This window comes from Acanthisitta chloris, unplaced genomic scaffold, assembly GCF_000695815.1.
Source record: "Acanthisitta chloris isolate BGI_N310 unplaced genomic scaffold, ASM69581v1 scaffold5219, whole genome shotgun sequence".
NCBI lineage: Eukaryota > Metazoa > Chordata > Aves > Passeriformes > Acanthisittidae > Acanthisitta > Acanthisitta chloris.
In genome coordinates, this window is record NW_008692972.1 from 23823 (window position 1) to 36393 (window position 12571).

Below are 12571 nucleotides of genomic sequence, written 5' to 3' on the forward strand. Positions count from 1 at the left end.
ACATATTACCATTTTTCCAAATGCCTTTTTAAAAATGACATAGACATAAGAGTCCAGTGGATGAAGTGTTGTTTTTCAAAGTTAGAAATTGTAGTTTTTCATTTTTTCTCATGTGTTTTACATATAATTTTTAATTCTTATTTTGCTACTCTTGCAGTTTGTTATGGGAAGAGACTTTGTTAGATGCCCTGCTAAATTTTTCTGCCACACCGAAAGGATTATTTCTGCTTCAAAGTACAGGTGCCTTGAATGACTGTGTGAACTTTATGTTCAGCAGTTTATCAAAAAAACTTCAGGTAAGCATTACAAAATATGTACATTTTTCTATATTTTAATGGCTGTAATGAAGAAGAAAGAAAATAAATCCAGAAACCATTTTGTCACTTCATTTTACATTCATTTTTGCAAAAATGTAGTTTATAAGCTTTGATACTGGTTTGAAATCTGACCCTGGTAAGTCTGTAGAGGATAGGGTCTATGAACTGTTCAAGTCTAATCAAAATTAAATGGTTCAATTGGATTAAATTCTGTAATCAAGTGTAGGAAGGCTCAGTGTTTGAGAGATCATTTGAGAATTTCATGTCTTTTGAATAACTAACACTGCACTTTTATATTTGTTAACAGACAAATGAATATGAGGAGTTTGGTAGTAGTGTGATTGTTACACAAATGGCGACAACACCAACAGGTGCAGTAGCTCTACAGAGTTCAGGTAAATGGCAGAATGATGTTATGATGAATAGTTTCATGCTATAATCTTGCATGTTAGAAAAAGTGTGAAAGATGTTTAAAACGATCAACTGAGTGGAATAATTACACAGTATTAGCAAAGACTGCTTAAATGTCTGTTAATTTCTTCTTGATGGAAATTTATTCTCTCCAACTTTGAAGTTATTCATTAATCTTGATGCAGCATTTTGTGGTTTCTTTTATTTTTTTTTCTGAAATTATGCAAAATCTTTGCTTTGTTGGTTTGGATTTTCAGAAATTTCCTGTACACCTGTGAAGACATTTATACTGTTTAAAAATAAGTTGGGAACAATTTGCAAGTACTTCTTATTGATCTGCAGATCAGAATTAATAACTGTTGATGTCTATAATTTGTGTGTACATTTCCATGGTTACTGACTGCTCAAAGAGTGAGGGACTGACTGAAAAGGCTTGAATGTCATTGGTGCACTTATGCAGTAGTGAGATGTAAATGAGATTGTCTAAACTGACAGTTCTTCTCATCTCTCAACCCTTTGCACAAAGTCCCTTCAGATTCAATCTCAGATAACTGTTACCACATCATCAGCAGTCTAGGTATTCATTATCTTAAAACCAGAATCTCATCAAAAAAATCTCATCAAAGGTCTGTCTTGAGTTACTGAGGAAGTCCATGATGTACAAAAGTTGCAAATCTTCTGAGTATCTAGAAGTGGCTGGTGTATAACTAAGATGACTTGACTGCAAAACTGTCAGAAAGACAGACAAATTCTACCACTCAAGGAAACTGATTGTTAGTTGCTTATTATTTATGCCTCAGGGATTTTACAGAAAGCAGGGAGCAGATCTACTTGAGGAGCTTCCCATCTGTCCTGTGTAAGGTTCTCAGCCAAATTGTTTCTTGTGGCCCTTGGCATCAAAGACAAATGATGGGCCAAAAATAATCAGGAGTGATTTTTAACCCTGAGAGGTTGTGTAATGTATGCAAAGTTTTTATTAAGACTGTAAATTACATTTGGTGATTTCAGAGTTAGATGGCTATCGTTCCTCTTCTGTTTAAATATTTAACATTTTTAATTCAGCTAGTAGTGTTTCTCTCAAAAATGTTCTCTTTATTTTAGTCCTTAACTTTTCATCGTGCTATGTTTTAATTTTTTAATGAGTTACAGTAAATCTGTATTTTTAGAACCACAGAGACAATACTACTTAAGCCTTGATCTGTTGCAGTTAACTTGTTAAAGAAGGTCAGCAGCTCATTTACATGGAAGATATATAAATATCATCCTACTCTAGTATAATAGTCTTTGGAAACCATTTCAGTAGATTTGAGATTGAACATAGACTGCTGTAGAAAGGTAATTTTGACTAAAAGATTGAGAATAGCAGGGAGAGTAACCCTCAGGCAGTCTGTCTTGTGAAATTTAAGTCTGCAATGTAGAGAATTTTGAGAATCCGAGTTAGAATCGTGATATGTTTGTAATATGAAATTCATGGTTAAAACAAAAATTTGGTTTAGGTTTTATAAAGGCACTTGTAACTGAATTATGGGCTTTTTTGGAGTGTGGAAAAGATGATCTGAGGATAACGCAGCCCAAATCTATTCCAGTTGACCCTATCGACCCAAGCTGTCGAAAGGTGAGAAATTACTTTATGTATCGGCATGGAAAAACACAGTGCTGCATTTCTGATAGGATATTACTTACATTTCTGTAATTTTTATTGCAGCTATATGTACTACTTGGTACTTGGGTCCAAACTGGTATAATACACTAGTGAAATGATGACTGATTGAAAAGGATTCTTGTGTTGCATGGCAGGTTAAAATAGCAAGGATTCACTAAAGTCAATATAAAATGTTAAATAACAGTTATGACAAAGGTGAAAGTCTTGAATACTGCCCGTCAGTTCACATCCCTGATTACTGTGTTAAGATCAGGGACAGTGATGTGTTTTTGAGTATGCTGTGTCACTAGGTTTTAGAATTACGTGGTGATGAAATACTATAATTTTCAAAATTACTTGTACAGTTTGCCAGTTAATACATATTTCACAGGCCCTACTGTCCTGTTAGATTGTATTGATGCCTGCCAGGGTATGTAGTCAGTTCAGCCTCTAAAGGATAAGAACAAGCTTAATGTAAATGACAAATAATTGCCTACATGTACTTGGTTACACTGAATTGATTAATATTCCCTTTTGTGCCTCCTTTTTTCTTTCTCTAGCCTTTTTTATCTCTGGTAAACTTGCTCACTTGTACTGCAGTTTTTGAGCTCCTGAGTAAACGAGATATGCCAAATAAACCAATGTATTCATTCCGTGAAGTACCTACAGATATTATTGTAAGTATTTTGAAAAAAAAAAAGAATACTTCTGTGAAGGTATTTTTTTCTTGAGAAAATGTTATTGTAAAGAAATGTGAATAAGTTTTTTCTTCTTCTTGAAAGATCTTGAATTTTTCTGCATTTTGTATTGTATACAGCATGAGGGCAGTATAGGCACGTATCACTTCATGTTAACCTAAATTTTCATTTTGAAATCCTAAAGATAATATAAAATTTAGTGTCTAATTTAAAGACCATCTTTCCTGGCTTATGTTACAACTGTGTTTTTGCCATGTGAAAAAAATGACATACTTACCTTTCTATGCGCATGCATCTACATACTGGAAAATGCTGAAAAATACGTATACTTGTATTTTATATACTACTGCTCTATCACACTGTCTGTGGATTTAAACAGAATTAAAACCAAAAGACAAAACCCCCACACCTCAGGCTTTTTTTAATAGCACTCATGATTCATACAATGAAAAAACAAGAGTAATTGGAAAGCTACTGATTAAGACATATTTCAGAAAAATAGTTTCACCATTTCCATATTTAGTATGAGTTTGTATTCAGTCATCCAACTGCAGCCCATTAGGGTTTTTCTCTTCTACAAAGCACAAGCAAGTTTAATTTGTGACCTTGAGTGGCAGATAAAATCAGATTTTTTCTAATGAGCTAGCACTTTAAATTGTTGCTGTGTTGAAGTGTTTGTTTATCACAAGCTCTGGATTGGTGATTGTTTAAGTTGTTTAGACAGAGTATATAGTATATGTTATGTTTGGACAGGATTTTTGAATTCTCTTTTATAATACTGTCTTGATTTCAGGAGGAAATGGCAGGATGAATTTCATTTTGTCAGTCTACCCAATATTAGTGTGTCCACTGATGGATAGTTCTGCTCAGTCATCAAGTGTTTTGAGGCACTGGGAGCAAGGGAGATAGGTGTATGTTGAAGATGATAAATATTTGAGAGCTTTCAGATTGTGGTGGATCTTAAATAATGATTTTTGTGACTTTTGAAAGCCAGTGTTTTGGATTTTGACACACTTCAGTATTTTTATGGAATTCCTTAAGTTTCCAGAAATATCAATACGGATGCAAAAGTTCCCCGATGAGTTACAGATGTTTTGGATTGGGTTTGTCCCACTTCACTACTGCGCAGCAGTGGATTTTGTAAGCCTAAAATAGACGCCCAAGATTACGTAGTTAACAGAAAGGAAATAGTCAGATCATCTAATGGCAATGTCTAAGTACTCAGAAAACTTCCGAAGTTAAGCAGAGATACAGGTTTGTTATAACCTCATTTTTGGGCAGTGATTGCAGAAAGCGAAAGGTGTAAGATTTTGACCATATATAACTATGGTTAGAAAGCAAATCAAAAGCTACTTCTGTGCCACTAGAAGATGTGGTTGGAAGACTTAACTATTTTGTGTGCTTCATTTTTTCCTCTGTTTCTGAATCATGTCACATTGCCACAGCATCTGGCTTGTTTTTGCTGAGGTATATTTGTTAATGCACAAATCTTAAGCGTCGTTGTATGCCCTTTATTTCCTAAATACGTAGGATTCAGACATTTGTTCCTCCTTTGTATTTTTGGCTAAGTAGTTATGTCATGGACTGAAGTGATTATCCGTTGAGCTTTTACTACTTTTAACTATTGACTAATCAGTTTTTTATTTTGTGCCCTTAGGAAAATTTTTCTTAATACGTGTCAGACTTCTTTTTACTGTTCTTGGCCTGTAAAAGTATTTTAGGAAATGGAGCACGTGAATCAGGTTCCTTCTGCCTGCCTCCTATCAGAGTTTCTATAGTACATGTAGTCAAGGGAATCTAGCTCTGCCGGTACTCTCCAGATCTGTAGCTTTGTAAGACATATTAAAGCAGGTGAATTATTTTTCCAGTGATCATGGAGAATCTTACATTTAGATGGTTTATCTAAGGTATTCAAAGTAGATGACATGTAATCTGTAATATTTAAGCTGAGATCTATCTACACTTTTTTTCGGATAAGACCTTGAGTTAGACCTTGTTCATTATCATTCATCCTAATATCCTAAATCAGTACTAAGTCTCCTTCTTCAATAGTCCTCTTACTATTCCTGCTCTTTCTACTCTTATGCAGGCTCCAAGTTTTGATGTACAAATGAGAGAAGGAGGTTGTTAACAGAGAAATGTTCCTTAGCATTTAACTCTTTGTATGTTCAAATATCTTAAAATAATCTTAAAACCCAAACAAGTCAATTGCTTGCATTACCAATTCTATGAACAGTCCTGAGGTCCAAGTTGAATTGTGTAATTGTGAATTTTATTGTGGGCGTACCATGTGGAAAAAGGTGTCTCCCTCACCGCTCCCAAAAATCCAATAGGAAAAATACGTTTTCACCGTATTTTAAATAGGAATGCATTTTACGAAGGCAGTTTACTTTGACAAGTTTGAGACTTTTTTCCTACTATTGTGAGTTATACTTGTGAATTTTGCTTTTCTCTCTGTTGAAAACCAGAGCTTCGCTTGATTTCATGAACGTATGGATCTTAACTTTTCTCTCATGTCTCATTAAAATGACTCATTGATCTAACTGGCTGAATAACAACTCCTTATGCTATCTCTGAAACTTTACTTCTTAAATGTAGAGAAACTAAAAGTTTGGATTTAATCCAAATTAAAAGTCAATAAGGACTTTCTGGTTTGTTTCTTCAGACCATAGCACAGCAATCTGTCGCAGATGATAACATCAGTGAATGTTTTCGTGCATTTCTTAGTCTTTTCATGAAATTATTTATTCAGAAGTAGTTTGGATATGCAGTGAACCAGAGGGAAAGATAGGTTGGATTTGTGGAAGAAGTAGGAAGCAGCCACAGGTCACTCACATGAGATGCTGTAGGATGAAAGGTGTAAGCCTCAATATCTGAGCCAAGCCTCGTGTACATGTTTACATGTGTACATGTTTCAAACACACAAAAAACAGTTTAACATTTTGTTGTGGTTTAGTACTAAATAAGAACTAGGATAGTTGATATGCTAGGATCTTTTTGTATGGTTAGTGGATTATATTTTTTACCATATTATTTTAGCCTAAGCTTCTGTGCAGTTTCTTTCTGCCATAGCATTTTGTGATGGAAAGCACCTCTTGTTACAGAAATAATTTCAATGCATGTTTTAGTAATGGTTTTCATATGAACTAATATGTGCATAAAATATAAAATCATACTTGTTTTTTACATTTGTCTTCCTTTGGCAGGATATCATTGACAGGCTTATAATTTTGAATTCAGAAGCTAAAATTCATTCCTTATTCGGTTATGAACAATCACATATATTTGGTCTGAGGTAAGATGCTTGGTTTTTATTCTTTGGTTACATTAACTAAATAGGATATAACATGGTTGGATGTGTGACTTCTGATAATATTGTTTGGGTTCTACTACATATGAAGGTGAATTCCCCCTTTTTTAGCATAAGAAAATTTTAAAATGGCCTACAAAATGAGAGTAGTGATGAATCCAATCTTATTATCTGTAAGTGGATATATTGTAATGTGAGAAGCAGTGATACAAATTGCATGTCATTTTGCCTACTTGATTGTAAACAACATGTACATCCATTGTAGAGCATAAAACAAAAATCATACCAAAATACTAAACCAAAGTGGTTTATACAATGTTTATATCAGAGTTTGGTTTCTGTAGTCTCCCTGTACTAGAAATTATTTGTTTAAGTATTGCTTTAATTATCACCAATTTCAGCAAAACGAATTTTGAGGAGAGTACCATTTGATCCAAAACATTTCTAGAACCTGAAGGAACTTTTAAAATATGCTCAGACTAACATGCTCATGTTTTATCGTATTAACTGCTGTATAACATTTTAACATTGAAATTAGTTTCTGCATTTTTATTTTGTTTTCCAAAGATGAATATAGAAATTCTTGAATTCACATTTTTGTTCTGAACATATTTTGCGCAGCTGATATTAAAGATCAGTTGGACTGTGTTGCATAGTATGGGAAACTGATAACCTTGCTAAGGCAAGATACAGCCCAATTGATAAAGTAGTGCAACATTAGCTTTCTCAGCTGTATTTGTACTTTGATATCACAGTAAAATTATTTCATACTTCATACATTCATATTCATACTATCTATGAATAACCATAAGATGCAGTATAATTTGCTGATAAGGATGAGCATGGTGGAGATGAACAGTATCAGAGTTTGAAGTTGGAAGATAAATGGGTTTTGTCATAAACAGAAGTTATAAATGCTGCTTTGGAGGAAATCACTAGTTTATATAGGAATAAGAAGTTCTAAGATGAAATTTGAAAAAAAAAGGCTGTTCTTCATTTAGGATTAGACTGGCTCCATAAAAAGCTTCACAGAACTTCCATTGATTTAATTAGGAATAAGAGAAAGTGAGATATTTTACAGTTTAAAATAAGAGAGTGATTGGGCACTGGAACAAGCTTGCCAGGGAAGTGGTCCCATCATGAAGCCTGACAGAGTTCAAATAGGATTTGGACAATGCTCTCGGGCACATGGTGTGATTCTTGGGGTTCACAGAATCATAGAATTTTAGTGGTTGGAATGGACCTTACAGGTCATCTAGTCAGGATCCCCCTTGCCATCAACAGGGACACCTCCCCACTAGACCAGGATGCTCAGGGCCTCGTCCGGTCTGGCTTTGAACACTGCCAGGGTTGGACCATCCACCACTTCTCAGGCAACCTGTTCCAGCGTCTCACCACCCTTACAGTGAAAAACTTTTCTTAATATCTAACCTAAACCTCCCCTCCTTCAGTTTGAACCCATTACCCCTTGTCGTATCACTGCAGTTCCCATTGCTCTCTGGCTCCCTTGTAGGCCCTTCAGATATTGAAAAGTTGCTCTGAGGTCTCCACACAGTCTTCTCTTCTCCAGGCTGAACAGCCCCAACTTCCTCAGCCTGTCTTTATAGGGGAGATGCTCCAGTCCTCTTATCAACTTCGTGGCCTCCTCTGGACTTGCTCTGACAGTTTTATGTCCTTCTTACATAGAGGGCACCAGAACTGCACACAGTGTTCCAGGTGGAGTCTCGTAAGAGCAGAGTAGAGGGGAAGAATCACCTCCTTCAACCTGCTGGCCACACTCCTTTTGATGCAGCCCAGAATTTGCTTGCTGGGCTGCTACTGCACACTGCTGCGTCAGCGTGAGTTTCTCATCCACTGTCACTCCCAAGTTTTCCTCCTCACTGCTGGTCTCAATTGCTTCCCCACCCAAACTGTAGGTGTGCCTGGGATTCCATGGCCAGATGGACCTTGCCCTTCATTTTGTTAAAGTTCATGAGGTTTACATTGGCTCATCTCTCAAGCCTGTCAAGGTCCCTCTGGATGGCACATCCCTTGTCTCCAGCATGTCAACTGCCCCACACAGCTTGGTGTTCTCAGTGAATTTGCTGAGGGTGCACTCAATCCTACTGTCCATGTCGCCAACAAAGATATTGAACAGTATTGTCCCCAGCACCGCCCCCTGATTGTCTGGTGCAGGGCCAGGAGTTGGACTCAGTGATCCTTGTGGATACCTTCCTACTCAGGATTTAGGGTATTAAAACTTATTTACAGTATTAAGACTTGCAAGAAACCCTCGCCTGTATTATCTGAACATGAGAGTTAAACAGTTCATTTTAAAGTTCCATGAGCTTTCCTATGAATGCTGCTGACTGCATACATCTGTGTTCTGTAAAGTGAACTTTGCCTTGTGCAGTTGGTTTGCTCCTTGACCAAATTCCATGAAGAATGCCAAGTTTAGCAGCAGTTAGATTGAATAATATCAGATGTTTAACAGAGCTGAAAGTTTAGAAATTAGAGCAGATGATCTACATTTCTCTTTGCTTCTATGTAGGAATAAAATACTTAAGTGTTTGTGATAACTGCGGCATTGAAGAACATAATGATTTTGTGGATAATGTTTCTAGAAACATTTTTTCTGCTAATACCTTAACACCAATAGTACATTCAAACTGACATTTATTTAATTGTTCACAGATCTACACAACCGTATACTTTGTATTTGTACATGTGACTCACCCAGAGCTGAGTGCTGAATTTCAGATCTGTTTAACTTACAGGCTATACTCTGAGGCCCTTTTTTATAGTTCAAAACAGTTAGAAATTCACTTAAAACTGTTAAACAACTTACGGAATTTAGAACTACGTTTTCTTCATGTGTATACTGAGGTTCAGTGCCTTAAAATTATTTTGGGTATTAGCTGTGCAATTACATATAAAACTTATATAGGCATTTCCAGTCTGTTTAATCCAAAATGCATGGGTGTATCTGTTTATGTTTGTAGTGTTAATATTGCATTTTCAGGTGGATAGTTTTTTTCATTTTGAGTAAGTGTTCTGAATTATTATGTTGAAGGACAGTCTGGCAGAGGCTGTGCTGTCAACTCACCTTTTCAAGCTTGCCCACTCTGTAAAGCGCAGTAGAAATCAAAGGGAAAACAGGGGAAAGCTTGACGTGGTTTGCATAGCCAATATCTCTCAGTCTATAAAGAATGCTCCCTACAGCGCATCCATACAGACTAGGGCCTGTGTGAGCAAGGTGAAATACTCAGTTCCACATCACGGTGTAGCTTAGTTCGAGTGTACTGTGTTTCAGTTCTTGAAAGCATAATTCTTCAGTAGTTTCACAGACATTAATCTGGTATTCCTTTAACTGCATCTATTGCGTGTTTCTGGGATGAGATTTATTCAATTGAATGTCCTTTAAGCTAATTTGTAAAAAGAAGAGAAGTTATTATTCTTATTATTAAGAATTGTTTATTTGTTAAAGGGAAACTTCAGGCAAAAGTTGAAGGCAAGAACAGAAAAATGAAAGTATACAGACAGTTTCTCATTTGTGTATAGAAAGATTTTCAAACTGTCAGTTCAGCTTTCGACATCAAAGCAGATTTACTTACAATCGAGAAGTCTCCCAATCGGCCAGTACGAGCTGATAAAAGAACACTGAAGGTTGTCTCAGGCACTCTTCTGCACAGGCTGAAAATCTGGATGCACACGAGCTAATGCAGAAATTCTCAATGGTCTTACCATTTTAGAAGATTCTGAACTTAAATTGCCATTAGAGCACAAATCCTAGAGAAAGGAAATTCACAGTAGTAATCAAAGTAAGAAATTGTTAACATCCTAATTATAGAGAATTTTCTCAATTTAATGATCAGCTTTTTTTCTCTGATACAAGTACAATGGATAATGGAGCTAAATCCAACTGGCAGTTGGTGACTAGTGGGACTACTGGGACTAGTCCTATTTGACATCTTTACCGATGATCTGGAACAGTAAGTTGCGTGAGGGTGTCGATGTGCCTAAGAGTGGAAAAGCTCTACAGAGAGACCTGGACTGACTAGATCAGTGGACTGAGGACAACTGCATGAGATTCAGTAATGTGAAGTGCCAGATCTTGCACTTGGGACACAAGAACCCCATGCAGTGCTTCAGGCTGAGGGAAGAGTGGCTGGAGTATTTGTTCATCAGAAAAGGACTTGGGAGTGCTGTTTGGCAGTTAGTTCAATATAAGTCAACATTGTGCCCAGGTGAACAAGTATAGTGTGGCCAGCAGGACTAGGGAAGTCATCATCTCCCTGTACTCAGCATTGGTAAGGTCACACCTTGAGTACTGGGTTCAGTTTTGGGGCCCTCAACTTAAAAAGGGCTTTGAGGCACTGGAGTGAGTCCAGCCAAGGTCAACGAGGCTCTTAGAAGGCCTAAGATACATGTTGTGTGAGGAGCAGCTGAGGGAATTAGGTTTGTTTAGCCTTGAGAAGAGGCGACTCAGGAGTGACCACGTTGCACTATACAACTAACTGAAAGGAGATTGTAGAGAGGTGGGGGAATGGTCTCTCCTGCCATGCCTACAGTGAGAGTACTAGAGGGAATGGTTATAAGCTGAGAGTGAGGAGATTCAGATTAGGTGTTAGGCAAACTTTTTTCCCTGTTAGGGGAAAAAATTTTCTTCCTACATGACCTAACTATATTCCTGAACTCTTCTTGAGTAGCCTGCCCTTTTTTGCAGAGTTGGTAAACTCTTTTCTTTTTTTTTTTCGGATAATTTCCTGAAAAGTCCCCCTGTTCAGCCATGCCGGCACCTTCCCTGCCGGCTCACCTTACAGCACACCGCGACAGCTGCTCCTGCACCTTCAATACTTCCTTCTTGAAGTATGTCCATCCCTCCTGGACCCCTTTTTTTTCCAAGGGCTGTTTCTCAGGGTGCACTTCGAACCAGGCTTTTGAGCAGGCCAAAGTCTGCTCTTCGGAAGTCCAGAGTAGAAGTTTAATTGATGGCTCTTCTTGCATCCCTGAGTATCGAAAACTCTATAATTTCATGGTCACTGTGCCCCAAACGACTTCCAACCACCACTTCACCCATGTTGCAGATCCCACTGCTCTGCCTTCAGAGAACAATACTGCAAATTAGTTAGATTTAAGATCAACTTCCAAAACTGTCCAAAGAAACAGCAAGGACAGCACTCTGCTCAACAGTTTGGCTTTCTGCAGGGAAATAGCTAGAAAACTGGGGGTAAATCCTTTCCCTTCAGATGTGCAAATTGTGACTGTTTAATTTTAAAGACACAATGTGCTTACTTAGCATTAGAGGTATCTGTAGATAATCTATTTTGTAGAATCATAATTTAAACTGCAATGAAAGACTTATTTTTGGCTTCTGTAAGGTAAGACTGGAAAAATTCTTTATTACAATGCTCTGTGTGAATAATCTAAACTGTGGTATAGAAAATTGTAAATATAAGTCACATGCTCATCAGTATCAGCCCCAGGATTATAAAGCTACCCTTTGCTACAAATAGGAAGAGAGTATTGGCTTGTTATTTTCAGATTTGCATAATAAATATTTTGACATTGTTAAGTCACATTTTCTTTGTCATATAAAATATCATGGTAAGTTTTTTATTTATAATACTAGTTTTCCTGCTTACTGAATGGGTGCAGAAGATGAAAAAATGCATTATATATGTTTCTGTTGCCCTACAAAACTAGTAAAGAAGGATTGAGGAAAGAAAATTTAAATGCCTTGTGCTATACTGACATCATAATTAGTCAGCATCTTGAAATTTGCCTCAAAGCAGTATATATTAGTCAAACTTTGATCTAGCACACTCCAGTGAAATCCAGGTGAATGAATTAAATCCTAATGGAACTGGGAAATGAAAAAGTATGTGATAGGCACAAGATAACTTCATGGGCTTAGGAAATACAGGTAATAAACCCAGCTGCATTCTTTTCCATTGTTTTTTCAACTGCATTGTAAACCCACACCCTTATATATAATTGCATTTTAATAATACAACCTTTAGCATCTGAAATAGTTTGTTCCCTTAATTGTACTTGGATTCAGTGTATTGTTAATTAAGAGAATGTGTGATTATAATGATTGCAACACAGTGAGAGAGCATTAGTTATCTTGTTTTCTAAAGATAGAAGACACAAATCCTCATCATTCTGTTTTCTCAGGTCAACATGCTGTTTAAATTTAGCCTCTCTTTCC

At 36.7% G+C, this 12571-nt stretch overlaps 1 protein-coding gene across 1 annotated transcript in view; it reads left to right on the forward strand.

The window, feature by feature from the left end:
- Positions 1-12571, forward strand: part of TBC1D32 (TBC1 domain family, member 32) — a gene marked incomplete at its 3' end in the record, with an annotated part of 49318 nt that overhangs the window by 21463 nt on the left and 15284 nt on the right. The window contains exons 18-22 of the mRNA XM_009082875.1: positions 158-296; positions 625-712; positions 2225-2343; positions 2931-3047; positions 6275-6363. Of these exons, the coding sequence (XP_009081123.1) occupies positions 158-296; positions 625-712; positions 2225-2343; positions 2931-3047; positions 6275-6363 (552 nt within the window). The remainder of the gene's footprint in view (positions 1-157; positions 297-624; positions 713-2224; positions 2344-2930; positions 3048-6274; positions 6364-12571) is intronic.